Source organism: Anarrhichthys ocellatus, unplaced genomic scaffold, assembly GCF_004355925.1.
Source record: "Anarrhichthys ocellatus isolate YVR2014 unplaced genomic scaffold, GSC_Weel_1.0 scaffold44, whole genome shotgun sequence".
Taxonomy (NCBI): domain Eukaryota; kingdom Metazoa; phylum Chordata; class Actinopteri; order Perciformes; family Anarhichadidae; genus Anarrhichthys; species Anarrhichthys ocellatus.
In genome coordinates this window covers 579,670-604,797 of record NW_022280074.1, presented here as the reverse complement: position 1 = coordinate 604,797, position 25,128 = coordinate 579,670, and the positions used below count along the sequence as shown (strand labels likewise).

The 25,128-nt window shown below is 41.9% G+C and overlaps 1 protein-coding gene across 3 annotated transcripts in view; it reads right to left on the bottom strand.

Annotated features, from left to right (window-relative positions):
• The window catches only part of nphp4 (nephronophthisis 4), a 175,802-nt gene that overhangs the window by 51,346 nt on the left and 99,328 nt on the right, over positions 1 to 25,128 (bottom strand). For all 3 annotated transcript variants that reach the window (XR_004213504.1, XM_031868798.1, XM_031868799.1), the window contains 6 exons: positions 23,860 to 23,997; positions 17,826 to 17,983; positions 15,293 to 15,484; positions 12,874 to 13,061; positions 3,456 to 3,616; positions 2,371 to 2,554 (listed from right to left, as the gene is read on the bottom strand). Coding sequence is in view for 2 of the 3 variants with exons in the window: in XM_031868798.1 (XP_031724658.1) it covers positions 2,371 to 2,554; positions 3,456 to 3,616; positions 12,874 to 13,061; positions 15,293 to 15,484; positions 17,826 to 17,983; positions 23,860 to 23,997 (1,021 nt within the window). In the remaining variant the exon portion in view is untranslated. The remainder of the gene's footprint in view (positions 1 to 2,370; positions 2,555 to 3,455; positions 3,617 to 12,873; positions 13,062 to 15,292; positions 15,485 to 17,825; positions 17,984 to 23,859; positions 23,998 to 25,128) is intronic.

Here is a 25,128-nt window from a genome sequence, read left to right as displayed (position 1 = left end):
CTGTCAAAATGTAGAGTGTGCTGAATTTATGAAGTTTTGAATTTGCATTAAAAGCAAGCAGCATCAAGAACAAATGCGGAGCAGAGCAGAAAACAGATGATTATTACTAAAATGTAATATCAATAGGGTTTACATTTAAAGTACACATTAAACTAGTAAACTTTATCATATGCATGACTAAAACTAAATCAACATTATTCAAAATCAACAATATCCTCACAAAATTCCACAGGACATTGCAGCCTCGCTGAAAAAAAAGAAGAAGCTTTTACTGCTTTAGCCACCCTTCCCCTCACACTGCTGCACATCTCTTCTTTCTCTCACACTCTGTGCCATCAACCATTTAACAGGCGACCTTCCCTCACCTCTCAAGCTAAAATCCAAAAGCTGTATCTGCACACTGTCAACACAGAAATATAGCCTGCCATTCAGCTTGGCCAGCGTGCCTTTTTGAGTCCATCCAGTTGGGATTTATGGCTAGTAGAGTTTTCACAAACCATAAAGGAGCCATGTAATCCTCCTATTGAACTTGGAAAATCGCAAATATTGGAGTTGCAGGGTTTTCACATGATGTCAGTGATATACCTGTCCGCCTCTCATTTCTGCCACCCTGCCTCATCACACACAACCTGTCTACGCTCTGCTACACCTGTCTGTCAACATGTCTGCGTGTATGCATGAGTGCATGCCTTCTTGGCATGTTTGAGTGATTTGATATGCACACAGGCTTGTGTGTGTGTGTGTGTGTGTGTGTCTGTGCGTCACTGTGTCTGTCGTTCATGTTAAATCTCCATCAAAGTCGTCATAAAGCAAATCCATCTGTCATACTGTGAGTAACTTCTGATTGTCAAGCCCCCATTAATGACCGAGCTTTACATCCTTTCCCACCCACCAAATGAGAGCGCTTATTTATTACCGCTTGATGGCAGGCGCAGAGAAAGACAGAGGATATACGGGGAGGCGAGAGAAGAAAAAAACCTGCCACAGAGAGGAGGCAGGAAGAGAGAGCGTGTGATAGAAGGGTAAGGGGTAAATGGATGGATGGGAGAAAACAGGAAGACAGTGATAAAGAGTGAGAATGTGAGAAAGGCAGTGACAGATGTAGGCAGAAACAAAGAAAAGTGCTTTCGAGTCCTCCCTCCCCAAATTGATTCTGACTGTCGGCCGGGGCGCCTGATGGATATCTGAGCCTTGATTGGAATTTACATGCCAGACACGACCATACCCCAGCACACCCAATAACCCACTGTGCTCTCAACCTGCCTTGAGTGATAAGTGCTGGCATGTTTTGCCCCAACAATGGGAGTTTCTGAGGCCCCCAGAATGATGCATTGTCTATGAGAGGGAGTATCGTTTTAACAGTTGATTAATGGCAAGGAAGCTATCGTCAGCTGCCATCGCACCGCGGGGGCACGTCGGGGCCCAAATTGGATGAGTGCGAGGGAAGAGGAAAGGTGCTCAGTTGCTAGATGGAGTGGAACTATCACATCAAGATATTTCGCTTTGGCACAGTGTTTGCTTTGCATGCCTGCACACACATGCAGAAAATGGGAACTTTCAACAGCAGCAGCAGCCCTGGGGATTCACTGTCATGTCCCAACCCTACACATCAATAAAAGTAAACAGGCAACATTACTTTATAATCCGAGGCTCCGAATGGATATATGACCTGAATATAAAACACACATTTCAGAGGTAGAAGGAGATTTGGGTGATATTGAAACTGGATTTTCTTTTGAAAAACGAGAACAAATAGAATCTCCTGGCTTTCGTCAGATTTATCGTCGCGTTTTGGGAATGCAAATATCGAGCTCTTTGCAACAGCCCTCATACCAGGCATTCGCTCTCCGCCCTCTTCTGTGTCCAACTGGGCGCCGCGCTTGATTTAGTTTTAGATTTACAAGTTTCTCCAAAGTGAGACAACTATCTGGTTGGTCAGATGAATTCTCACTAAATACTTCATTCAATTCTCCATGGATTTAATACAGCATCTTATGCTCATTCACAACAACTATGACTTTACAATCAGCACAATCAGGGAATTCAGATCATTGATAATGTACGCAGGACGTAGAGCATGGAAGGTCATTATCTGCTTTGAGATCAATGTGTCTGACAAAACAATGTCAACCAAGGTTCCATACTTGGATCGCATGATGGCAAACGTGAGCCGGATCCATTCACTGGTGAATACCACGAGACGCCGTTGAAAGCTCAGAAAAGGGGTAGCAGGTGGACCTCGAGTCGAGTTCATTTTGTCACACAAAAAGGAAGCTGTTCGGGTGGTCGGCCCATCTGTTAGTCACGGGCATGTCAGTATTCGCACTTCAACAATCCAGTGTTAAAAAAGAAAAGTCTTGCGGTACTTGCCTATGTTGCCTGTGCGTATGTGCAGCCGGCCCCTGATAATGGTGTGGACCGTCACGGGGCTGAGAGCTGGCCGTCGGCCCACATCTGCGCTCGTCAGCAAGGTGTCCTCTCCCACATAATCAGTGGTCAGCACCTCCACCTCGTGAAGGGCCTGCACTGCCGATTTACCCTGACGCAACATGTACTGTGGATGCAAAATAGGGTGTGAGAAAAGGAACTGAGCTGCATTTATTGACAAGTATGCATTAAACACAAATGTGCTGATTAAGACACATTTAACGTGATTAAATGAAAACACATACGTATACGCCAGGAGTGGGAGTTTGACTTATCGCTAAATGAATAATGTCAAAACAGCCCAACCCGGTTGTAAACGACTCCCTTACTTTTTTCTCATTAAATGCTTTACAAACTTCACCAAGTTGCAAAACAAATCAATTCCGCATCAAGGTTGGCAAGAGAGTTTCTGTCCAATCAATGAACACCAGGGTTGAAAAGTTCAAATTAAAACGCCTTTAATGTGTCATTTGTCTTCTCTTTCAGAGGTTGATATCGGAGGGAAACTCGCTTCGGTCAAACCCTTGAACACACAGGGACAAAACACATAAAAAGTGCGTTTGTCGAACCACCACATCTCATGAAACAAGATCAATTGTATTTGTTATGGTCCTCGAAGACAGAGTAAAACCATTTATAACAACTATTGTCCAATGTGTATGATTTGTGTATTTTAGGAAACCTGGGTAATTTAGAGTATAAAGAAGTGTTTTTGTATTTGACTTTCTATTATCAGAGGCAGCTTTCTCTGCAACGCTTGGCTCCCGCTATTGAATGTGTTAAGACAATCTGCAAACGCCGCATGAATCCATGACAGAGGCACTGCGTTACGATGAGGGTGCGTCACGAGTTGACAACGCATGTGTGAACAGGATGTGTTTTCCTGTGGAGCCTGTGGTTTGATGCCCAAACTCTGTGAAGTTCTTGCAGCGAACACCATGTCGGTGGGAATTAGAGTTTGTGTTTCATCCGACAACAAATAATCACTTTGATCTTGATACATTTGAATCACATGTCGACCTTTTTACCTTGAGCTCGACGGCAGTAGAACCTATAAGGAGCAATGAGTCGCTGTCCCAGATGTCAATTTGCATGGTGTGGAGGGCCAGGTAGCGCAGGAACCAGCGCTTCTCTCCGGGCTTCAAGAAACCCCCGTCTACTCTGAACTGCACCTGCAGGCCCGGGGAGCCTTAGACAAGGAGAGACAGGACTTCAGCATGGAGGGGAAAACACATGTAACGTGTGATGTAAAAATGTATGATGATGTGAGTAGCAGGATAAGGAATCAGGACATCATCTGCTTACATAGCTCGCTACATCAACTTAAAATATTGACAGAAAAATGACTGAGTAAGGTGCGGCTGGTTGTTCAACAACAACAACTCATACATTGGCAAATTTCTTCTATTGTCAAAAAAACCTGTTTATTTTGCTGCTTTTAGCAACCCTAGCCAATGCGTCAACTGAAAATAACATCTACAGGACACTCCCAATTACAACGTGTTAGTTGTGGAGATTTGCTGCTGTTCTTTGTGTTATCACATTTGTCTATTTTTTTTATTTCTTACATCTTTCCTATCTTTATGGAAGAGAGAATGGCATGTTGTTACTCAACACCACCACCAGAAAAAGTGACTGATCTGATGATTATGTGGGCCTTTTGTTTCCGTCCAGATGGCTTTGAATATGGAGGGGGAGCCATAATATCTGTAACCAGCTGTCAACCTTGTGGACAGAACTGAACGGGTGCAGCGGCCATCGACTGGGAGTCATTAGGTCTGATGATTGTGCTTGATGGGAGTACAATAACCAAGGAGTACGAGGCCATTTCACAAAATCACAAGCACCCTAGGGTTCTCGTATTTCAAGATGATAATGCCGCCTAACACGGCCAGGAAACCTTGAGAGTGATTTTATGAACAGTGGGCTAAAGTCACGGCATTAATCGCCACATCAACCGTAGACCACTCAAGCTGCTTTTCTTCTTGAAACACTATGCACAGGTTTAGGACTGGAGCTTTTCTGAGGACAACGGCAGCCTTAAATCTCTTTAGTATTCATGCTACCAGTATAATCTGGAAGCCATTTGCCATTTTGTCCACTCCTGCAAAGTCACATGCAGAGACATACACACCAGCCATTTTGCTATGATTAAGCCCAGACTGATTTTGCCCTGTGATTCTCTCATGACCCCATGCACCAATGTGAAATCTGACTCATCCTCCAACTCCGAGCAGCTCAAATGGAAGCGACCCCATCACTGATCCAACTCAGCTGGTGAGTGGGTACAATCAGTCAGCTGCAGCCCAAACCCAACCTGCAGCGTCCGTGTTACAGCGCGCGTGTGTTCAAGGTGTTCAGCTTCTGTTTCCCAGGGTTCAAACACAAAGTTTTGTTGGAGGCAAATGCCAAAACCTAGTGCACGGTCATGGTTGGGGCTCCATAGGATTGTTTTGAATCTGACCTCCAATCTCCAGACTTTTAGAATCTGAATCCTTTGAAGTCACTAATCAGATCTTTTGTAGGTTTGGCTTCTGACACGTTTAAGAGACAAATGAATGAGTTGCTATCAGCCCAAATGAATACCTGAATATGAGAAAACACTCACCCCACACAGTTCATTTAGTAGCTGTAAAGAAGCTTTCGATCATATCAAATGAACTTCATCAGCAGATGGAGTTTGCCCACATTGCACAACATTAGATTTGTTTTTCTGAGCGATTTAAGGACTTTGCGTCTTATAAATTGAACTTTATCTAATACAATACAATTAGCTAGGTCACTTGCTTGTGTATAACTTCAGTTATGTGACAGCAGGTGGTCCTGTGTGTGTGTGTGTGTGTGTGTGTGTGTGTGTGTGTGTGTGTGTGTGAGACTGGCTTTGGTCTGGTCTTCATTTTAATTTATCTCGTCATATACTGGAGTGAAGTTCTGTTTTCTCCTCATCAAGGTAGAAAAGTCGCCATAACAGCGTTTAGATCACCATGAGACACTGAAACTCTGGAGAGAAAGGCAACATACAATTCTTTCGGATGGGTTGCAGCTAATTATAGTGACTTGAAGTTAGAGAGGTAACCTAGGGACGGCTGAGTAGAATCCACCCACAAGGGAATGTTTTTCATTGATCAGATATCTCAAATGAAAAAAAAACATATCGACTAGGGAAACCTCCATTGTAGCAGTGACAGGCCATTACAGGCTTGTTTGACAGTATTCAAGAAAGAGATAAAGGGAAGACAAACAAAGACCAAAGAAGTCTATTTATATACAGTATTTCTGTGCTGCTTTTCCTTTTGCCTAACCTACAGTGACTCCCTCACCTCCCCCTCTCCCCAACCACCCGCCAACTCCCTCCACTTGCTCCATTAATTCTCCCAGCATGCTCTTGGCTTGTACACAGTGGATGGGTGGCAATGAGAGCACAGAGGGAGAGCGGGAGGGAGATAGAAACAGAGAGAGAGAGAGACAGAGAGAGAGATAATGTGCGATGTGTGTCTGTGCTCACAAATGGGGAAGAGCTGACAGATCTGGCCCAAGGGTTGTATGTATGTGTGTGTCTGTGTGTGTGTTTGTGTGCAGCTTGGTCTGCAGACGAGAAGTGGCAGCCAGCCGACCCCCCCAAACCTGGATGGTCTGCCTGGTGTGCACACAGCAGGATCAACAACTCTCAACAACTCTGTGAAGGCTGCAGGCAAAGAAAAGGGTGAGGATGAACAGAGTGCAGAGCTAGATGGAGATGCTGACGCAAACCAAAGCATCACTGTAGACTAAGGTTACATTTACCAACATATTTTTAGTTTTAAAAACAACAAACATGTTGGCCATTTAAGGTTGTCCACTAAAATATCAGAGATATAACGCACTTTGTTCGATTTTTGCTTTGTTACTTCTAAACAGCAATGTAAAATGTTTGACATTTTACCTCATTCACTGCTGGAATGATAACTAGGGGTGGAATACATCAGCTAACTAATGTTGCATAAAACAAGAATCCTGTAAAATGACTATAGCCAAGCTACGATTGATTTAATTGCATATGCACTAAAGAGGAGGATCGCCCAAATAATAGGAGATTGTTAACAGAGGACGATAAAGTATTCTGCTGCATTTACTGAGGTCACGTTATTTTGCGTCTTTCATTTTTGCGGGGAAAATTCTCCGCCTCTGAAAAGGAGGCGGAATCACAGCGCAGACGGGATTCACAAGAGCCATAAGGGAAGGCTGTAGTGGTGAAATGATTACAGTTAAAGGAATACTTTACACTTAAAATTACCATTTGTATATCAATTTCTAACTCTGTTACCTTGAATTCATGTATAAAACGTTTTGCTTGCATGCCTCCACAATGAACGGGGAATCAAAACATCCTTTAACAAACTCTCACACAACTCGTGCAGAATGATCCAAGTCTCATTTATCCAGAAAGTACTGAGTACATGACCGGATAAATGAGACTTGGATTACACTGCATGAGTTGTGTGAGAGTAATTAAACGGATGTTTTGATGTATAGTGTATAGTTTTGCTGTTGGTCTGCATTTTCCCCAATTCCTCAAGGATTAACTCTGCACACAAGAAGAAAAATCCGTGAGTGTGACACCATTTTCAACATAAACCAAACAGGGACACACTTCACTATGTAAAGTTTCTCCAATTTGAAACCATTCTCACGACACTGTAGAGCTGGCAAACGTCACATCTTTTCCACACGGGTGTTGAGGTTGAGTGGAGCTTGCTGAGGTTACTAAACTCCCTTTATGATTCAAAAGAATCCTAAACGTGAAAGTCGTCCTAATAGTGGTACTGTTCAGACTGAATGCAAATTAAGGAGTGGGTTCGAATCGAATAATTTCATTTGCATGAATTTGAGAGGAAAATGTGTACTTTTCCCAAAGCTTTATGATTCCAATTGTGTATATAGATATATATATATATATATATACACACACAAAGTTAAGAAAAGGAGGAAAGTAACAACTGGAGTTCCTGGCAAGGTTTGAACTGAGTTTAACCCAACACAGAAAACTCCAAGTGTAAATTCACAGACATGTCAGTCAAGCACAGTCTGAACACGCCCACACAGTCCTGAGAAGACTTCTAATCAGGAGGCAAATGAGAACAGCTGTGTGGGTGGACCCTGGCTGTATAGGGCAATATGCAGGATTGTTCCCATCAATGGCAAATAATTGCTAAAAATAAAACTGGTCACATATTGACCTGCTGTTACAATTGGCTACGCAGAACTTCCAGTGTGTCCCACTGCTACCTTTTTGTGTCCGCAAAAAATACTAATTTCTAAGGGAGAAAATTGCATATTCCTTTTCTCTCTGGTGAATTATTTTAATTGTTACTACCTACAGTCTAACCATTGTTATTGCTTGCACATAATTGTAATAATGGTACACCTATTGCCTTAGCGAGATCGTCGGTGGAGGCAGAGCACTTAACTCGCTGTGCGAGCTAAATGAATGAGGTAAACAGCAGGATGCCAAAACTGTGTCTCCCTTCCTTACTCAGTCTGTTTAGTGCCGCAGTAGGAAAGAGAGCGTTACGGATTGAAGAAGCTGATTGTCTTCTGGCACATGTATCAAAACGACTGTGAGAGTCATACTGGCTTGTATGTAGTGGGGAAAGAAATATGAAAGTTGGAAATACATGTAATATTCTGCGACTTTTTTCGCCCCCACAAAGCAGCAGTTGGCAAACTCGCATGATTGGGACCCCAATTTGAAAATGAAGGATTTACAGCTCAAACAATTTGCCACGTAAGTGCACAAACAAAGTTTTGAATTTTTCCACTCAAGTTTTTTATATGTATATCACTTCCTGTGTGGAGAGATGATTTCCTGCCTGGGATATTCCTCTTTTGCAGCATGATTCAGGCTGAAGAATGATCAAGTGCTGCTGTAAAACTAACTAGAAAACGGGGTTTAAGGAAATTTTTTAGACCTAATTTGTGAATGGAGCCTGACATGACAGGACGGTCCAAAACAGGGTTAAGGAATTGAATGGCTTTCTGAGGCACTTCCACCCTGGAGGACACAGAATCACAACGCTGAATAACTCCAGCAGCTTTGAAGCTCAGACATATTCCATATTCTCTCTCAACCGCTGTCTCTCACCCTCACACACACACACACACACACACACACACACACACACACACACACACACACACACAACTTTCAAACGCTCACACTGAATGGTGAGGGAGCAGTCAGGGGATCATTGATCTTGTACAATACTTGGATCCCACATATCTTTATAGTTCACTTAGGCTGCAGCCAATAAAGAGTGTGTTCAATGTTTTACATTAACATCCATTTATCCAATTAGGGAGTAAAATATTACAAAAGACTATAATAATCTCATTGGAACGGGAGAATTACATTTCCTCACTTAATCAGTGTCTGTAAAATGTAGTAGATTTGTCATTCTAACTGCAATAATAATATATTTGCAATGTGGCTACAAATAAGGTGAGAGTAGTTTTGAATTCACCACTTTTTTGGTTACATTGAATTGCAGAAACATACAGCGATCGTTGAGTGGTGTCACCGAGTGCTCCTTATTTCGACAAAAAGCCTACAGCCATGCTAGCGGCTCTGTGAGCAGGTACTTTGGCAAAGCTACACTCTGAGCTAAATGCTAATGCCAGCACGCCACCATGCTCACACTGACGATGCTAACATGATGTTCAGCAGGTATAATGTTTTCAATGATCACCATCTTGGTTTAACATCTCAGCATGCTAATGCTTTTGCAAATTGGCACGAGCAAACGATGTACAGCTAAGGCTGATGGATACGTCATTAGTTTTGCAGGTATTTGGTCATAAACCAAAGTGCTGGAGAAGCTGCCCCCTGTCGGTAGGGGCTGGTAAGTGCCGCTCGTTAACCCCGGTGTGCGTTTGGCTATTAACCAACAGCTAAAGGAACTGTACACACGCTGCTGTAACTCTCCGCAACTCAGCCGCTGCTAAGCGGGCAGACAGCTTGGTGAGTTTCATTTTTTTATTTTCTTGCTTGTTTTTGAGTTTGAATGAAGTGTGTTTTACACACCTTACCATTGGTGTCTAGACGGGGGATAGTCAATTGTGGGTTGTATTCATTCAATCACACACTCACTGAAGACACACCTGTTGGAGATCTGCACTGTACTGAGTACACCCTTCTAGCTACTATTGATCCTGAGGGAAAATGTAATGCATGTACCAAATTGCTGAAAAATTCCTTTCAAAGCAAAAAATGTTAACCTCATGGTTCTCCATTTTAGTAATAATAAAAGAGCAAGGACAACCTTGTGAATCAGAATGTTGATCAATCTGAAACCAGCCTTAACTTCAGGGACTGTTCAAAAATCTGTAAAAATGTGTTTATAATGACTTCTGGTAATTGGAGCCAGTCCAACCAACATGATGATATCCAGATATGGTTTAAAGGTGTCCTGTCCCGTTCAATAGACGCCTATCGTCATAACAGTGACGTGAAACATGCATAAATGTCATTGGGTTGGACAGAGCTCTCATTGTCACAGATGTATTCATGGCGACAACACGGAATAAGGAGACACTACAGAAGAAAACACTTAAAAAGGAGAGAACAAACAGGCCTATTTTATATTTGTTTCAAGGCCACACTGAAAACTAACAGCTCCTCTCAACAATGAAGCAATGAAGGGTGTAGCAGAAAGAACTGCATTAGTGTACAAAGACTGACAATTCACTGAATAAAATACTAAATTCAATCAACTGAAAATACAAAAAATTTGACTGAAGAATCATTTTGCCTGTTTTTGGGTCACACGCCCAACGACACCGAGCAAAGCAACAGACATGCTTAAAATCTGTAACAGGGGAGCTTAAAAGTAGAATCAATTTGCAGTGTGCAATGGCAACGTAGAAACCATGACCTTGAATCTTTAAACTGTCACTTAACTGTTGGGAATGTCTAGATTGTAGCTACAACTATTGAGTATTGCTATAAAGTGTTTCAAAATCTTAATCTCTTTAAATGTTTTTCCCTAAACCGCAAAAGCTTAAAGCAGCGTACATTTTCTTGGCCACCTGGGGGCAGCAAAAACAATCTGAAAACACCACCATGGACATATTATCCCCGTGTAAAGTTGTATGTTGATTGTGTTACACACCAACTGTTTATTTACCTACTCAGCAGACATCGAGCAAAGACTCGTCAGTCCAATAATCATGCTCTGGTTTTGCCAATATCCTGCTCATTAGCATCTAGATGTCCAATTTTCTCCACTAGATAATCACAAACTTGTCTTGCACAATTGTCATTTCTTCCATTGTTAATGCAAACATATTGATTAGTGGAGCTTTAAAGGACCTTTATTGGACAGCAATCACAAGTGACAAGAGTTGATTTATTAGTAGACGTTATCATTAGGTGCATGGATGATAAAGGAGCAATATATACGGCATTCAGAGGATTAATATAAAGTATCATCAAACAACTATTTTCTATGAGCCACCGACTCAGGTGTCGTCCTGTTGAGAGCTGTTCAGAGGCGATCGAAATCGAAACCCCGACAGAGGACGCCAGGCAGACACACAGCTGACAACCTCGCGGCTAAACCAATTGATGCTGTGGAGACTTACTGTGGAGAGCGGCGCATGTGTCCACCACGGTGTACAAAACGTCATGGCTGCTAACTCATTGGACTCAGACGCCTGCTTTGAGCATACACTGCAGCTGGTGGTAAATGATGGATTTAACCTGTTTGTGCTTCGGATATTGTTGCAGCTGGGTGGCTTATAAGCAGCTCAACAACAACAACAACACACCTGCATGCAACGCACTGAACTTGTCGGTTAGCGGTTGATGATCGATTAAAAGTGTCAGCTATCGGTCACCTGATCAAGTGGAATGAGACCATGAACAGGAAACAACAAATATATGTCTCCTTGTGAGGTACAGTGTGTTTGTCCCTTGTTTTGTTCCGTTTTGTGACAAAACCACTGAAATGTTTATCCGTGACAAACCAAAGCAATGTTTTTTTTTTTCTTTCAAACTTACAGGTTAGTCTCACTTCAATAAATGTTTTGTATTATATTTTTTATGTGATTAGATGTTTAAACACACGTGTAGTCCTGGGTGTTTTGTTTGTTGTCTTTTCTGCTTTGATGTTTGTGAAATTTCTGTGTTAAATTTCGATCATTTCCAAATGTTCACAAACCTTTCTCACATCTGATTGTAATGACATTACAAAAAATGCTGATTTAATGTATCAGCATAATTTCCACTTAATGCACTCAGTTAAGATAATCTTTTTGAGTTACAATTTCATGACAAACTATCATAACATCTTTCCAGAAAGGGCATGCGTTCATAGAAATCATTTTACTTTTGTTGTGGTTCAGCAAGTAAAGTTGCGTAACACCAATGAGTCAGATTTAAATACCTAAGGAAACAATAGACTCTAAGAGAAGCTGTGAATGAAAACTGTTAAAATGATAACTGTAGCGCTTAATCCTCCATAAGTATAGTTTAGCAGTTGTGAGTAAATAGATGGAAGGGCTCTTTGGAATATATAGAAGGATGTGTGTCTGAATGTAGGAGGGCTCTGTGGAAGTGAACACTGGATGATATAGATGCAGAGACAGACAGAAATATTGACTGAGTTAGACTGTGAGTGTGTGTCTGGGGAATGGAGAATATGAGTAGGCGTGGGAAGGAGGAGGGGGATTGCTTTGTGTGCTCGATATCACGCTCCGTCAAAAGCTGTAATATCTCTTCCATTTCATTAGTTGCTACATGAATAGACTTGACAGCAATCAGCGCCCGTCCGGCTGATTGAAAGAGAAGTGCCTCAGCATCAGAGAACATCACGGAGCATCATGGAACGAGATTGCAGTTTGTAGGCACAAATTTGTACAATGTTAATCTGGAAAATGGGAAAATGAACCACAGCCTGGCTTATATCCAAAATGTGTAACATATATACGACAGCAATACTCTGTGTTATCAGTGGCAGGGATTTACAAGTGTTTTCAAAAAGCATGCAATACATTTTTACAAAGATGAATACATTTTCCCACCTTTCAACATGGACATGAACGCACCAAACAGCATGAATTTGTTCACATTCTCAAACATATCACTATGCATTGATAATATAACTCCGCTTGTTGTTCACTGTGATAGATCAGTTATCCTGTGCATGGTTTCATACCAGGTGAATACAATTGGAAGCCAAAAGGCTGCTAGCAGGGTACGAAAATAAATAAAGTTTATGTCCACTGTAATTCTTTTCTTTAAGATGCTCAAAATGCATCCACACCGCTGGGACCAGAGTACCAGGATGGGTTCATTCTTCATAAATGTTTACTGGGGAGATGCACGGAGCCCAAGTCCATTTGAGTGAGGAAGTGAGCAGTAATATTACATTTCTTTTTTGTTTTGTTTTTGCAGCAGCGGATCCTTACCAGAGTTGACAGTGCCGTCTTTGTTGATGGAGGCCAGGACACAGGGAAGTGGAACAGTAGCTTTCTGTTGAACCCTGTCACTGGTCAGTAGTTTGAGCTGCTGCGATGTGACTGGTGGAAAGCGATAGAACTGGAAGGTGAAGTAGATGTTTTCAGGCCAGTCGGGACCAACGCCTGCCGCTGGTATTCTGGCAAAAGACAGACAGAGGTGGATGATTATTCAGAAAAAAAGTGATCGCTCATGCTGCAATATTTGAAAGAAATATAGCGACGCTGCATGTAACTAAATGAAAAGGTGATTGAGTCACTACCCCGAATATGATCAATTTAACACGAACTGGTGTGGTATGCATATTTGAAAATTGATGGTTAAAAATGTCATTAAAAACCTGGAAGGGTAAATCACATTTTTGAGCTTTTGATTTACCTCAGACAATTCTAGCAAAGAGAAAAAATCAAATATGCATGTCTTGCACGTCCTCCCAGAGCCTGTAACTCAGCTTTACAGCTACGTAAAAAGCCAATAATAAAAATGAGTATTAGAACTTCAGGTGGTAAATCACACCTTTAAAATTGGCTCTAAATTAGACTGCTGATCGAGTGGGTACAAACTCAGCTCTATACTTTTGATATATTATAAGTGGATAGCTTGGCTCCTTCTTAAAACTTAAGGCAGCATGAAAACTAGTAATTAGATCTGTGGAGGACAGGAAGTCTCGTCTGTTTGTGTCCAAAAAAAAAGTGTACAAATGTGGTTGTATTCTGTTAACACAAAGGGAATCATTGTATGTAGTTTGTGTTCGCTAGGACTCCTATGGAGACATAAAAAAAGTCTTTCTCACTCAGAGAAGCTCCTGGTGTTGTGTATCCCTTTTCACACAAACACCACCCTCTGAGTGCGATTTCACACACACGTACAAAGATCTAAACACACACTTGAAACTGCTGATGGCCCACAAAAAGTCCCGGTGAGCCTGCAATCGCTCGATTTAGCAACGAGCATATTAAATAATGAGCGGGTTTCAGGATGAGCCTCTCTCTCCGTTTCCGTCTGATGAACAGATTAGCAATCAGTCATCGGTTATTCAATAATGAGGAGAAAAGATGAAGGCACTTGTAAACAAGCAGGGAGTGCTGGGAGCCCCCCCGCGTTCACGGAAGTGCCGTCAGAGCCGGAGATTTCAAAGTGGAGGAGCGGCGTGTGACCTCCCAGTCGATCACTTGCCGTGGAATTCCACTGTTTAAGAAGCTGCCGTGCTCCATCTTCACAGAGGAGCCGGCATTAATATTAATTCTGTAAACAGACAATATTGATAATTATGGCGCCCCGGGTGAGAGGTAGAAATTACGCTGCCTATGCAGAGGCTCCCCGCTTGCTAAGCACTGCCGCTGCCGCCGTCTACATCCCCGCCTGCCATACCCGTTTGTCATAATTATGAGGCAAACCTCGACCCTCTCTACAGGGAGCCACGGAGATATGCGATGTATGTTCGAGTATGTGGTTCCAGGTTGCAAAAACAGAAGAATCAAATAAGCTTTGATAGCTTCACAAACAAATTAAAGAAAATATCCATACTTTTGGATATTGAAAGTCTGCTTTGTCTCACTGTCTCCAACTGATAAGTGTTTCAACTTACCCAGGGGCTTATATCAATCCTGCAAACAAAGTCGATCTATTCACACGTGATATTGAGAACAGCATTATGCACCACATGTAACTGCGTTGAGGTTGGTACACAGGAAGTCACGGCAGCATGATGGCGGGTGTATGATGAACGAGACGGATGCGAGTTGGGTTTATCAAACCGCTGACGGTGCTGATGACAAGATGTAAAGGACACAAAGAGCGGTGTGTTTTGTACTCATCCTTCAGCGGGCCCTCTCTACTGTCAGCCCCTGACAGAGGGAACACTAGCTCCAGGGTTTTTGAGATGGGCCGCTGACAGAGGAGCAATTCAGCCCGTGCTGACGGGAAATGTGTTTATGTTTTTTTTTTTCTTCAAGCGTACGTCTGTGTACGTATATGTACTTGAAATGTGTGGAGAGGCTGACTGGCAGGACTTTATGCCTGCATGCTTTAAGTGCATTGATGTTTTGGCTTCAGTTCAATACAAAAAAAAAAAAAAGAAAAGACATCTGAAGGCAGGCGGGGTGTTGTCGTGCATTAAGGAAGTACCTGCTCTTGTATACAGTGAAATGGCCGGCAGCTCAGAGTGCAGTAAGATGCAAATCAATGACTGTATTAACAATAATTCTGACATTTCTGAAAACTAAATTGTTGCATTTACGGTAATATTTAAAGTATAAAATCACACCTGATCTATCATGGACTAAATGTATACTGATCTCTATGACAACAGCAACAGCTGCTTTCAGTCAAAAGTAACAGCCTCATGTGACCCGGCACTGCAGGCCTCACCTGGTAAACGCCAGAAACTGGAACACCAGCACGTTGCCCTGAAGAGGGTCAGTCTCTTCACGCTGAGGGTCAAAGGGCACCGGCTCTGTGGGGTCCAGGACTTCCGCCGCCTGCCCGGCACAGTCCACGATGTCGGGGAAGCCAGCGGAGTAGAGGTGGGCCAGCGAGCTTCTGGAGCTGACCGAGCAGGAACTGAGAGGAGATGGGTTAAATCAGTGGAGGGCTCCAGAATCATGAGCGCACATCGATCATTCGCCGAGCTAAACAGACTCCAGCAAATGCCGTAATGCAGCAGGAGGTAATGTGTTTAGCCCGTGATGCACCGGTCTCACTTGGGTGATTTGTGGTTGTAAATGAGGCAGAATTTTTTGGGGGGATCTGAGCAATACCGGGCTGTTTTATCACTTCAGACCCAGATTAGCTCGGATCTGTTCCATTTTGACTCCAGATGTTTACCTTTTGGGAGATAACTTGAAACTGAATTTGAATATCCCGCCTGACTTCACAAAAATGCAGTGAAACAATGATCACACGGCATGAGGATGTCAGCAATATCTGTCAAGCAGCGGCACCACGAGAACGCTTACAGGGGAGAGAGAACGGGTGCCAAAGCGCTCCCTCAGGATTTTCAAACATAATTGGCAGTTATCTCTAATCATAGTGGCCACCTGTTTTTCCGCAACTATGGTAACATTCATAACTTATACTTTCAGCGCTGACACCCAAACACTCTGGGTATGATAAACACAGTGCACAGATGGCTGGCTAAAGTGCAAGCACAGGAAAATGAAGGATAATGTTTGGGCTTATCAGAGCAGTAATGCTGCCTGAGTCCAGTTGGTAAACAGTCAAGCCCACGGCTTCACATTTTGTGACAGAACGACGCCTTGATCAAACTAATGACGGCAACAACAGTGAAGAAGACAGTCGATTGGGTTTTCCTCTGCGGCTGTGTCAATGTCATGCTTTCAAAGTTATATCTTAAATTACCCCAAGTGGATTAATATTCAAGCCATCATTTTTTATTTTTTTTATTTCAAAGGGGGCTCAATCAGATATGCGTGGCAGCTTCAATTAAACTTCTTTAAGACGTCATTGTTCTTCTCAAAGAAGTGGGTCATTCCACCCCGAACACAGTCAAAAAGATGTTTTGGCTCCGAGTGAAGCGGCAGAGATGCTTCAGCCCACTGAACTGAACAGCATCGTGTCTGGATCCAAACTCTGGGATTGGGAAAGTGTTTCGATGCCAGCTGCTTATTTACAGACACTGTGATAATGCCAGGCCTTCTTTCTGAGTTACTGTGCCCATTATTTGCAGGGTGCACTTTCTCATTCGGTGTCCCACCTCAACAGACCTGGCTGCTTTAAGATATCCTCTCTCGAAAATTCGCTGCAATGTAGATTGTGAGCTCGTTGCATTGCATTCTGGGACACCAAATCAAAGTCAAAACCTCTTCCTTACAGCTGGATTTAACAATGGATTTCCACACAAACAAACAAACATCGCCGACACCATTACCTAAAGTGGGACGTAAAGGCTGACAAAACGATTTTTTAATTGGCTGTGAGCTGCATTCTCCTGCTTGCTGTCAACTCCGCTATACTACGCAGTGGAACACATGCTGCCAATTAGTGAGCCGATCGATATCCCTCTGTAGATAGCGAGGCGGTGAACTATTGTGGTAATGAAGGACTGTAGTGGTGTTCACACAGAGATACTGGGCCAGATAAAACAGTAGCATGTTGAAAGAGGCTTCCTTCAATGATGTCTCCTATCGAACATGAGTAATACTCATGTCACCCTCTCGTGCTGCCATTTAGAAGTTAGCCACACCAGAAACTGGACCATAGAAAATACAACAGCATGTATTAATCTAAAAGAGTCAGGAGGCCAAATCATAGTTTCATATATCTGGAATAAACTAGAACGTCCTTTTTACACTAATGTGTTAAACACCAATTCAGTTCCAATCCAGTGGATTTTCAAGGCGACGCGTCATAAGCATCTATCGGTTAACTGGCCAGTGCTTACCGTTCCCACAAATAACAGCTGCCGTCTTTATTGCCATCCATATCAAACAGCTGATGATCACCAACATACATGAAGAGGTATTCCGCTCACTTCTCAGACAGGATCAGGGATAGCTTTGGGTTTCAAAGGGCAGAATGATCCCCATACCGGATTTAGTTCAGCTTATGTGAATAACTAACCTTAACATGATTCGGGAAGCAAAGGGGGAGAGCATGAAAAACGATGCCACAAAGGAAATCATGTCCAGCATGTGCTATGAAGGCTGTCCTACGTACTCTTGGAGTAAAAAGCCAATAAGATCAAACACAAGCCATCGCATAACATTTTTTTTAAAGGTTTCAGACACTTCAAGATACTTCAACTGGCTTTTAACCCCAATTGTATTTGTTCATGACAGCTTCAAACAAAAACTGTCATAGAGGCTTTTATTGTGTAAAAACCCTTTGACTTTCTACAACAGATCCTTTCCCATGTCTGAAGAAGACAACAGAGGGGGCTCACCTGGGCATATTCATCCCCAGTGTGATGACAGGGGCATGGACAGGGGTGAAGGGCAGCTCCTGAAGTTGGTCTCCTTCGTCCTGAGCTGACGGTGACACATCCCCTCCCCGATGAAGGTCCATCTCCAGGTGGGCAATGTTGCTGGCACCTGAGCAGGCCTGTACCAAAGTGGGCCGATACAGATACAGCAGGTGATTCGAAAACAGCTAAAGATAACAAATTATTTTCAGTTAAAAATCTATGAAAAGGCCAGGAAAGCTCAAGCGAAGGCGTCTGCAGATCAGGCTGACTTTATCGTGTATGAGACGCAAATAGTTAACTAAAAAAGTGAGAGGAAAAGCCAAGTACAACAACATGAAATGCCTGCACTGTAGTACACTTACGGGCAGAAAGGAATCCAAAAAAGGACTTCACTAATTGGCAGCCGGATGCACGGAAATGACATGCAGTAGAGCTATTGGTGGAGTTGTCAGAATTGATCATGGATTTGGCCTTATACTCTAACTGCTCCTACCCCATGCTTACAATAGCGTTACACTTCTTCAATACACAGAGGTCATATACCTGTTCTACATTCTTGTGAATGCCTGCATAAAAGAGCCTTGTCCATCAATGTACACACCCGTTTCCTCTTAGTGGTCAGTAATGTAATGTAGTGCTCCACTTAGTATTGCAGCATCATCATCATAGCAAATGATCACGATGTGAGTCAGTGTTTAAAGCAGCAGGAGGCAACTCTTCTTGATTATAATTAATTGGGACAAACTGTAAATCGACATGTTCTGGAGCTAAAAACGAACAGGATGACGTGTGAATCTCAGAAACTGTGCTCTGCTGTTCTTTAAAGTGACGTGTGTGGAAAACCATGAGACGTCGGAGGGCAGAAGGTGTGACTTTGTCTTATCAATCACTCCCCACAAGCTGCCTTTCCAGTTATGAAATCATTAATTACAGTACGTTTGGTTTGAATGTTGAGATGCAGCTCTCGGCAAGTTGCTTTTGTGTTGAACTGTTTTATTGCTGCTGTTTTAGAACACTGGATTTTCTCCCTTGTTTTCTGCAAAGACCTCTATGACACACCTATTTGTTAAAAATGCTCTATAAATAAACTTGACATGAAGACAATGCATCGCTGAGAGAAATTGGTATGGTGTGCCAATGCAATTTCTCAAGCTAAGGAAGGAGGGAATATGTGGGATAGATTATAAAGAGATGAGTCAGCTCAGATATTGCAACATAAAGAACAAAAGATAAAAGGCATGCAACTCCAAATCAGGCTTTTATGAAATGCACATCACTGTGCTATTTGTATTCTATATATTGTTGTTAGCAATGCGCACCAAAACACCGAAACCAACAAAGTGTTCGTCCATCTCTCAGTACTTCCATTCCCTTCTCTGCCTGTTGGCCCAAGCCCATTAGTTCCTAGTGAAGATGCAAATCTTAAAAAGTCAGAAATACCTAGTTTAAAACAGCTGGGCACCGTAGTTTTTAGAAATGATTCCTCAAACAGGATTAATAGTGTATTTGTTGGGGACTATTGTTAGTCGTGAGTATTCATGTTAGCAGGACGGTGTATGTAGAGTTGACTCAAAATAAACTACGGCACCCATGTTTTATTGTCATGAAGGAAAATATCACCCAGTGCAACGGTAGGTTTCATCAACACATTGTCAAATGTGGTCAGTGACTCTGAGCTTCAAACTATGACACTCTATGTACCTCCTCTAGCGTCAGCTTTGTTGGTGACGGCTTGTCAATATACACTCATTAAAGCAAAGTGTCTTTTCAAAATAAACTGCCGTCTTCATAGGAAGTTGGGTTCAGGCAACAAAACCACTTAGTGAGGGTTAAGTAAAGAGTGTGATTGAAGTTACCTTGACTAATAACTCACGTGAGTCATTTGACTAACGACACTGACGACTAACATGACACTAACAGCGGTCTGCTGGACAAAAGGCCTATGTTTGTTTGACCCATCTGCCTCCACCCCCACCTGCCTTGTGTGGACGGCCAGTCAGTTGCTCCGCTCATAATTAAAAGCTATTTGACGCTTTGGGAACTAAAACGACGATAGCGAGAATAACAGAAATCTAGTTTTGGATGCAAATACAACACGTATTAGTGGGATCAATCAATTGTTGGTTTTTGGTTATGGGGTTTGTTGACAGTAAGAAAAAAAATTGCCCTTGTCCTTTAGAAATAACATAAACATCTTTGGTAGCGATAATGAATATTTACTTGGGATTGAAAGGAGCTTTTCTTTCAAGGACATTCCTGTTTTCCCAAAATTAGTACCAAATTACATAATGCTTTATAGGAAACTTTCAAGGATCCATAAAGTAAAGTGTTACCTTCTTTTTTGTGTGTGTGTGTGTGTGTGTGTGTGTGTGTGTGTGTGTGTGTGTGTGAAGAAGACATTTGTGTGCCTTCCTGCTTTGAGAATGAGCTCAACTGTGGTAGCTTTTAATTTGCCCAAAGTGCCAATGACAGTCTATTTCTCATTTTAATTTAAGTAAAATTAAACAGGACGGAATTAATAACACCATTGTGATGAGTTAAATGCCAACAGCATATTGTTTATGTTTTAACTTTGAGGCAGCCTTGCATTTAATCTGCAATTCTGTTGCTGACGTTCTTTTGTTCAGCTTGTGATTTTTCCTTCTTTCTCCTTCACAATATCAGCTTCTTAGGAAAAGAAAAATAACTGTTAATGCCTGTGGATCAATTCAATAATGATTTCTAAATGTTTTATGGGAAACATTAATCCCTTCTTCTCGTCAGTGACACACACACACTCACACACAGCTGGAGGGGTATTAGCCCCGATAATTAGCTAATGGTGTCATTTTCCAGTCAAGTGTTTTTTCTGGTCTTTGATACATGTGCATGGTTCAGTTGGCCTATCAGAGGACATGCATGGCCGTGCATCATTGGGCTTCCCATCAAGCATGCTGGGAATACTAATAACCTCGACCAAAGTCATGCAGCAACAAACACATCATCATGTTCCCCTCTGATCCATCAGCCTGCGGTAGAATAACCTCAGAGGATGCAAAGGCATGGTGTAGAACCCTTAGCATGTTTAAAAGGCTCAAAGTAATGGTTGTATACTGTACCTCAACCTGCTGCTATAAAGCCTACGCTGTGTGACGACATATGAGTAACTGCTTTTTAGGCTGTTGAGGTTATGGACAAGGACAAATGGAGCCTCAAACAGTAAAATCTGCAAGCTGATTGAATGACTCAATATATGCACAAAGAATGCAACAAAAACTCGAGTATCATAAATGATAATTAATGGCAGCCAGGGGACAAGTGATATAATGCATCATACTCATCCACTGCTTTGGTGTTGACAGTGTTCTTCAATTTCCAATAAAGCATTATGCAGTATCAGCTGCAGAGTTTGAAATATGCAACATGTTTATAAATAAGCGAGTTTATGTAACTATTGAAAGAAGAAATACTGCATTCATTTGTATATCGATGAAAACATCATCCTCAATTCAATACACTAAGGGGTTTTGGAGCTCCAGCCTGATTTGGTCTGGTTTGACCAGTAGCTGAAGGCAGCTAACGTTAGTTAACGTTAGCAAACTTTAGATAAATGTTACTTTGTAACTGATATTACTGAGTCAGTTCTCTGCTTGAGCTACTATTTACCATCTCGCCACAATTTCCACTTGTGAAAACTGTTCAGCAAATATTATATCGGCTCACTTCAACACTAATAACCTGTGTTTCCATTCAAACATTAGAAGAGCTGTACGGAAACAGCAGAATTGGAAAAAAAACGTTCTCAACTGTGCAAAACAGTTTTTAGGCATGAGGTGGTTTTTGCCTTTGGTCAAACAAGAGTTGATGCACTAAATGGGATATGGTTCCTGCTGTCGGCATCTTCCCGGGAATCTGGCCAATATTAGCTGACAAGGTTGAACAATTCAAACTTGCCCAATCAAATCAAACGATACACCAAGTAACTTCTGTCTGTGTGTTGGTATCGGCTAAGTGTATTTCCCCCATCTTGCAGGATTTGGGTGCGATTTTCTTTTGAAGCTGAGTCTAGTCACTCCTAATCTCCATAAACAGATTCTGCATTCATAGGCAACGGTACAATTTTGGTATTGGAAGCATACTGGTTTCGGTTTGTTCGAGCAGTCTTTTGTTGAATGCAGGTAAACAGTCTGTGTGGAGAGCAAAAGAGGCAGAATGCATTGGTTGAAATGGGATTTCAGAACCTACCATCTATCATCTGACGATGATTTACAATTTTATTGGTTTAAAATGAGCTTGTGAACTGGCCACTTTTGAAACGATCCAGTCGTACACATTGTCTCTCAAATCTAACTCCAGTCTTCCATCTCAAGTTGCTAATCGGACTGTAAACAATAAGCAGCGCACGGAAAAGGAAGTCCTGGCCCGGATATCCCAGAAATATAGCCAAAGGCTTATCTGTCGTCAGACTGATAGCCGACGGGATCCGAGATTTATTCGCTCCAAACCAACTGAACTAATGAATTTGATTTCCCGAGCTCTTGGTTTATAATATCTACATATCCCTTACGGCTAATCATAACTACTGAATGTCAGTATTTCACTTTATGGTGGATTATTGATCCCAAAATGTGTCATCTACAAGTGAACATGCTGTTCCTGGCTAACAGACAGATTCATAACTATCTTGGCAAAACAGACCAGTATTTCACCCTCTCACCCAACATGAGGGATAAAAAGATGTGAAAAAACAGGCAAGCAGATGACTAGAAGCATTACTGCCCTTTATGAAATAACACATTATGCTAACTTTGACAGCAGCAGCGCTATAAATAATTGGTGAATCAGAACAAAAACCCCAGTGCAGTAGTCCAAATATTAATTTTAAAATTATTACAAAGAATTGTATTACAATACATTATTACAATACAAGTAATTCCAGGCTAAATTAAACTTGACAAATCTAAGGCTGCAATATTATCTTGGGAGTGCCGCAAAGAAGTAAGGACATTAGTTAACGTTGAGTCAGTTTCACATTTAACACTCCATATCTGATCAACTTGTGGTGTATGTGCCAAATAGATCTCTTCATGAGGACAAACTGATGTGACAGTGTGTTGCCGCCATATATGGATGATTATTTCACTTGAATGTGTGTCATGTTATATGGTATCACAAATGTGCACTGCTGGGAATTCAACCTCAAACGCTACAGGACAGAGTTCTTTTGACGACGAGTGTAGTTATCTAGATGTATACGAATAGGTAAGTTATTCTGACAGTATTTCCACAGCACGGCCTAGCCAGTCTTTTAAAACCCAAATTGAATTGTGTCTTTTTTTAGCCATTTGTATGTCTGATTATATTGTAAGCCTGAACCACAGTTCCTGGATTATTCCTGCAATATGATTCATTGCTTAAGCTATATGGATTTCAGGCATGAAATATGGGAGAAAACCCATTAAAGCTACTGCTGTCTAGTTAGAATATGAGCAAAGTCCTTCTGAGCTGTGCTGAGGCGTAAAAGAAGGTGGAATGGGTTAGCTCTGAAAAAAAAGCCTCCCAATCGACTGTGACAACAAATAGGAACGAAGAGAACTTAATGCAGAGAAGAAATGAGACATTGATTTACTGTATCGACATGTAATGCTCCCCATTATCTGTTTAACTCCTGGATGAACTACGGTAACTGAATTACTAAAACTACAACATCAAATCCGAGAAAATGTAGTGAAGTGAAAAAACGCTGTTCCTTCAGAATAAAAGGTGAAGCACGGCAAAAAATAAATAAGTTAGACAATATATCCGTTTAGTTTACGTGTATCCTCGCGTGCTATAAAGGTGAATGTCTTTGAACTGTAGTGAGTGACTGTCTGCATATCCTCGGGGATGCATATCCAATGTTGTGTGTTTAAGCGTTGCTGTGTTTGAATGTGTAAATGCACCTTTCGACTTCCTTTTGCTTGTGTATTTTTCTCCTCAGTTTGAACGTGAGTGAGCACAAGGCCGTGTGAGCGTACGGGGGTGGGAATCTCACCACATGTGACAGCTGGTGGGCCGACGCCAACAGGGAAGGATGGAGCAGAGAAGGAAACGACTGTTGCCACGGCAACGCCGAGCTTGAGTGGCTGATGGTCGGGTAGCGTGAAGTAGCTGCCAGCTGAGACAGCGAGAGCTGCAGAGAAACAATGCAAATGATTCATTGTTATTATTATGATTATGAACAACAGGGATCAGGAATATACTTTACGCCAGGGAGGCACGTGTGCCGTCTCAGACAACAACGGACCATTACGCTGCTTTGGCACTTATCACACCACCCGCTCCTCCACCCAACATCCTTCAACACTGTCATCCCCCCAGCAGGTTAGAATCCTGAATAGTTTGTCTGCTCCCTCTTTTCTTCTGAAGGCTTTTGACTGGAAACCAAAGACAATGTACTAATGTAAGAGTGACCCAAAACAACATATGTTTAACAAGTAGTCGATAAGTCAAGAGCAAAGGAGGAAGTAAGATGGATGGATGGATCCACAATGCATCGGACTTAAACATCGCAAAACACTTTTGTATTTTCTCTTTCAACGTTGTTTTTTTTTTTAACTATAACCATGATCGTGAACCACATATTTATTATTGTAACCATGACAGTCGAGGTCCGTCAGCATAAACAAATTCATTTTCACAGCAGTGATTTGTAATGGTTTATAAGGCACAGACAAATGATGTCGTGTCGTCAGGGGCCTCAGATTGCTTCCGTCGTTCTACGGAGCATTTACAAACAACGTTGTTGTTTCATTTGAGGCACATGTTGAGATTTTAAATCTTAAATTAGATAAAGCATTTATATTGAATTTCTTCACAAGCATATTTTTTTAATGGCGAAGGCTCCCTGATTTCTGATTTGCTACCATTTGAATTAGCTTTTGATGGTGTTCGTTGTAAATGTGACCTCTTCACTTCCTCCATGTTTATCTGCAGATACATTCGAGATGTGTTTCAACTGTTTACTTCTGTATCATCTGCTGTCGCTCTCTCTCTTTTGTCTCTCGTCATCTGTCTGCCTGTCTGTCTCTTTCTCTCTCCACAGTTACTTGTAACATTGGGTGCACATGGAGTTTTCATTAATAGTAAAATGAATTGTTCACTCATGCTTTGAGTCTCTCTTATTAACTGAAACATTGTTTTTTTCACGAATTCTGCTTTGCTGTTCTTTTGGCAGCAGATATTTCACATAAAAGCTGAGGATGGTCATGGTCAGATAGCAAGATTTAAAAACATCATCCAACCGGAAATCCCAGCCCAGTGT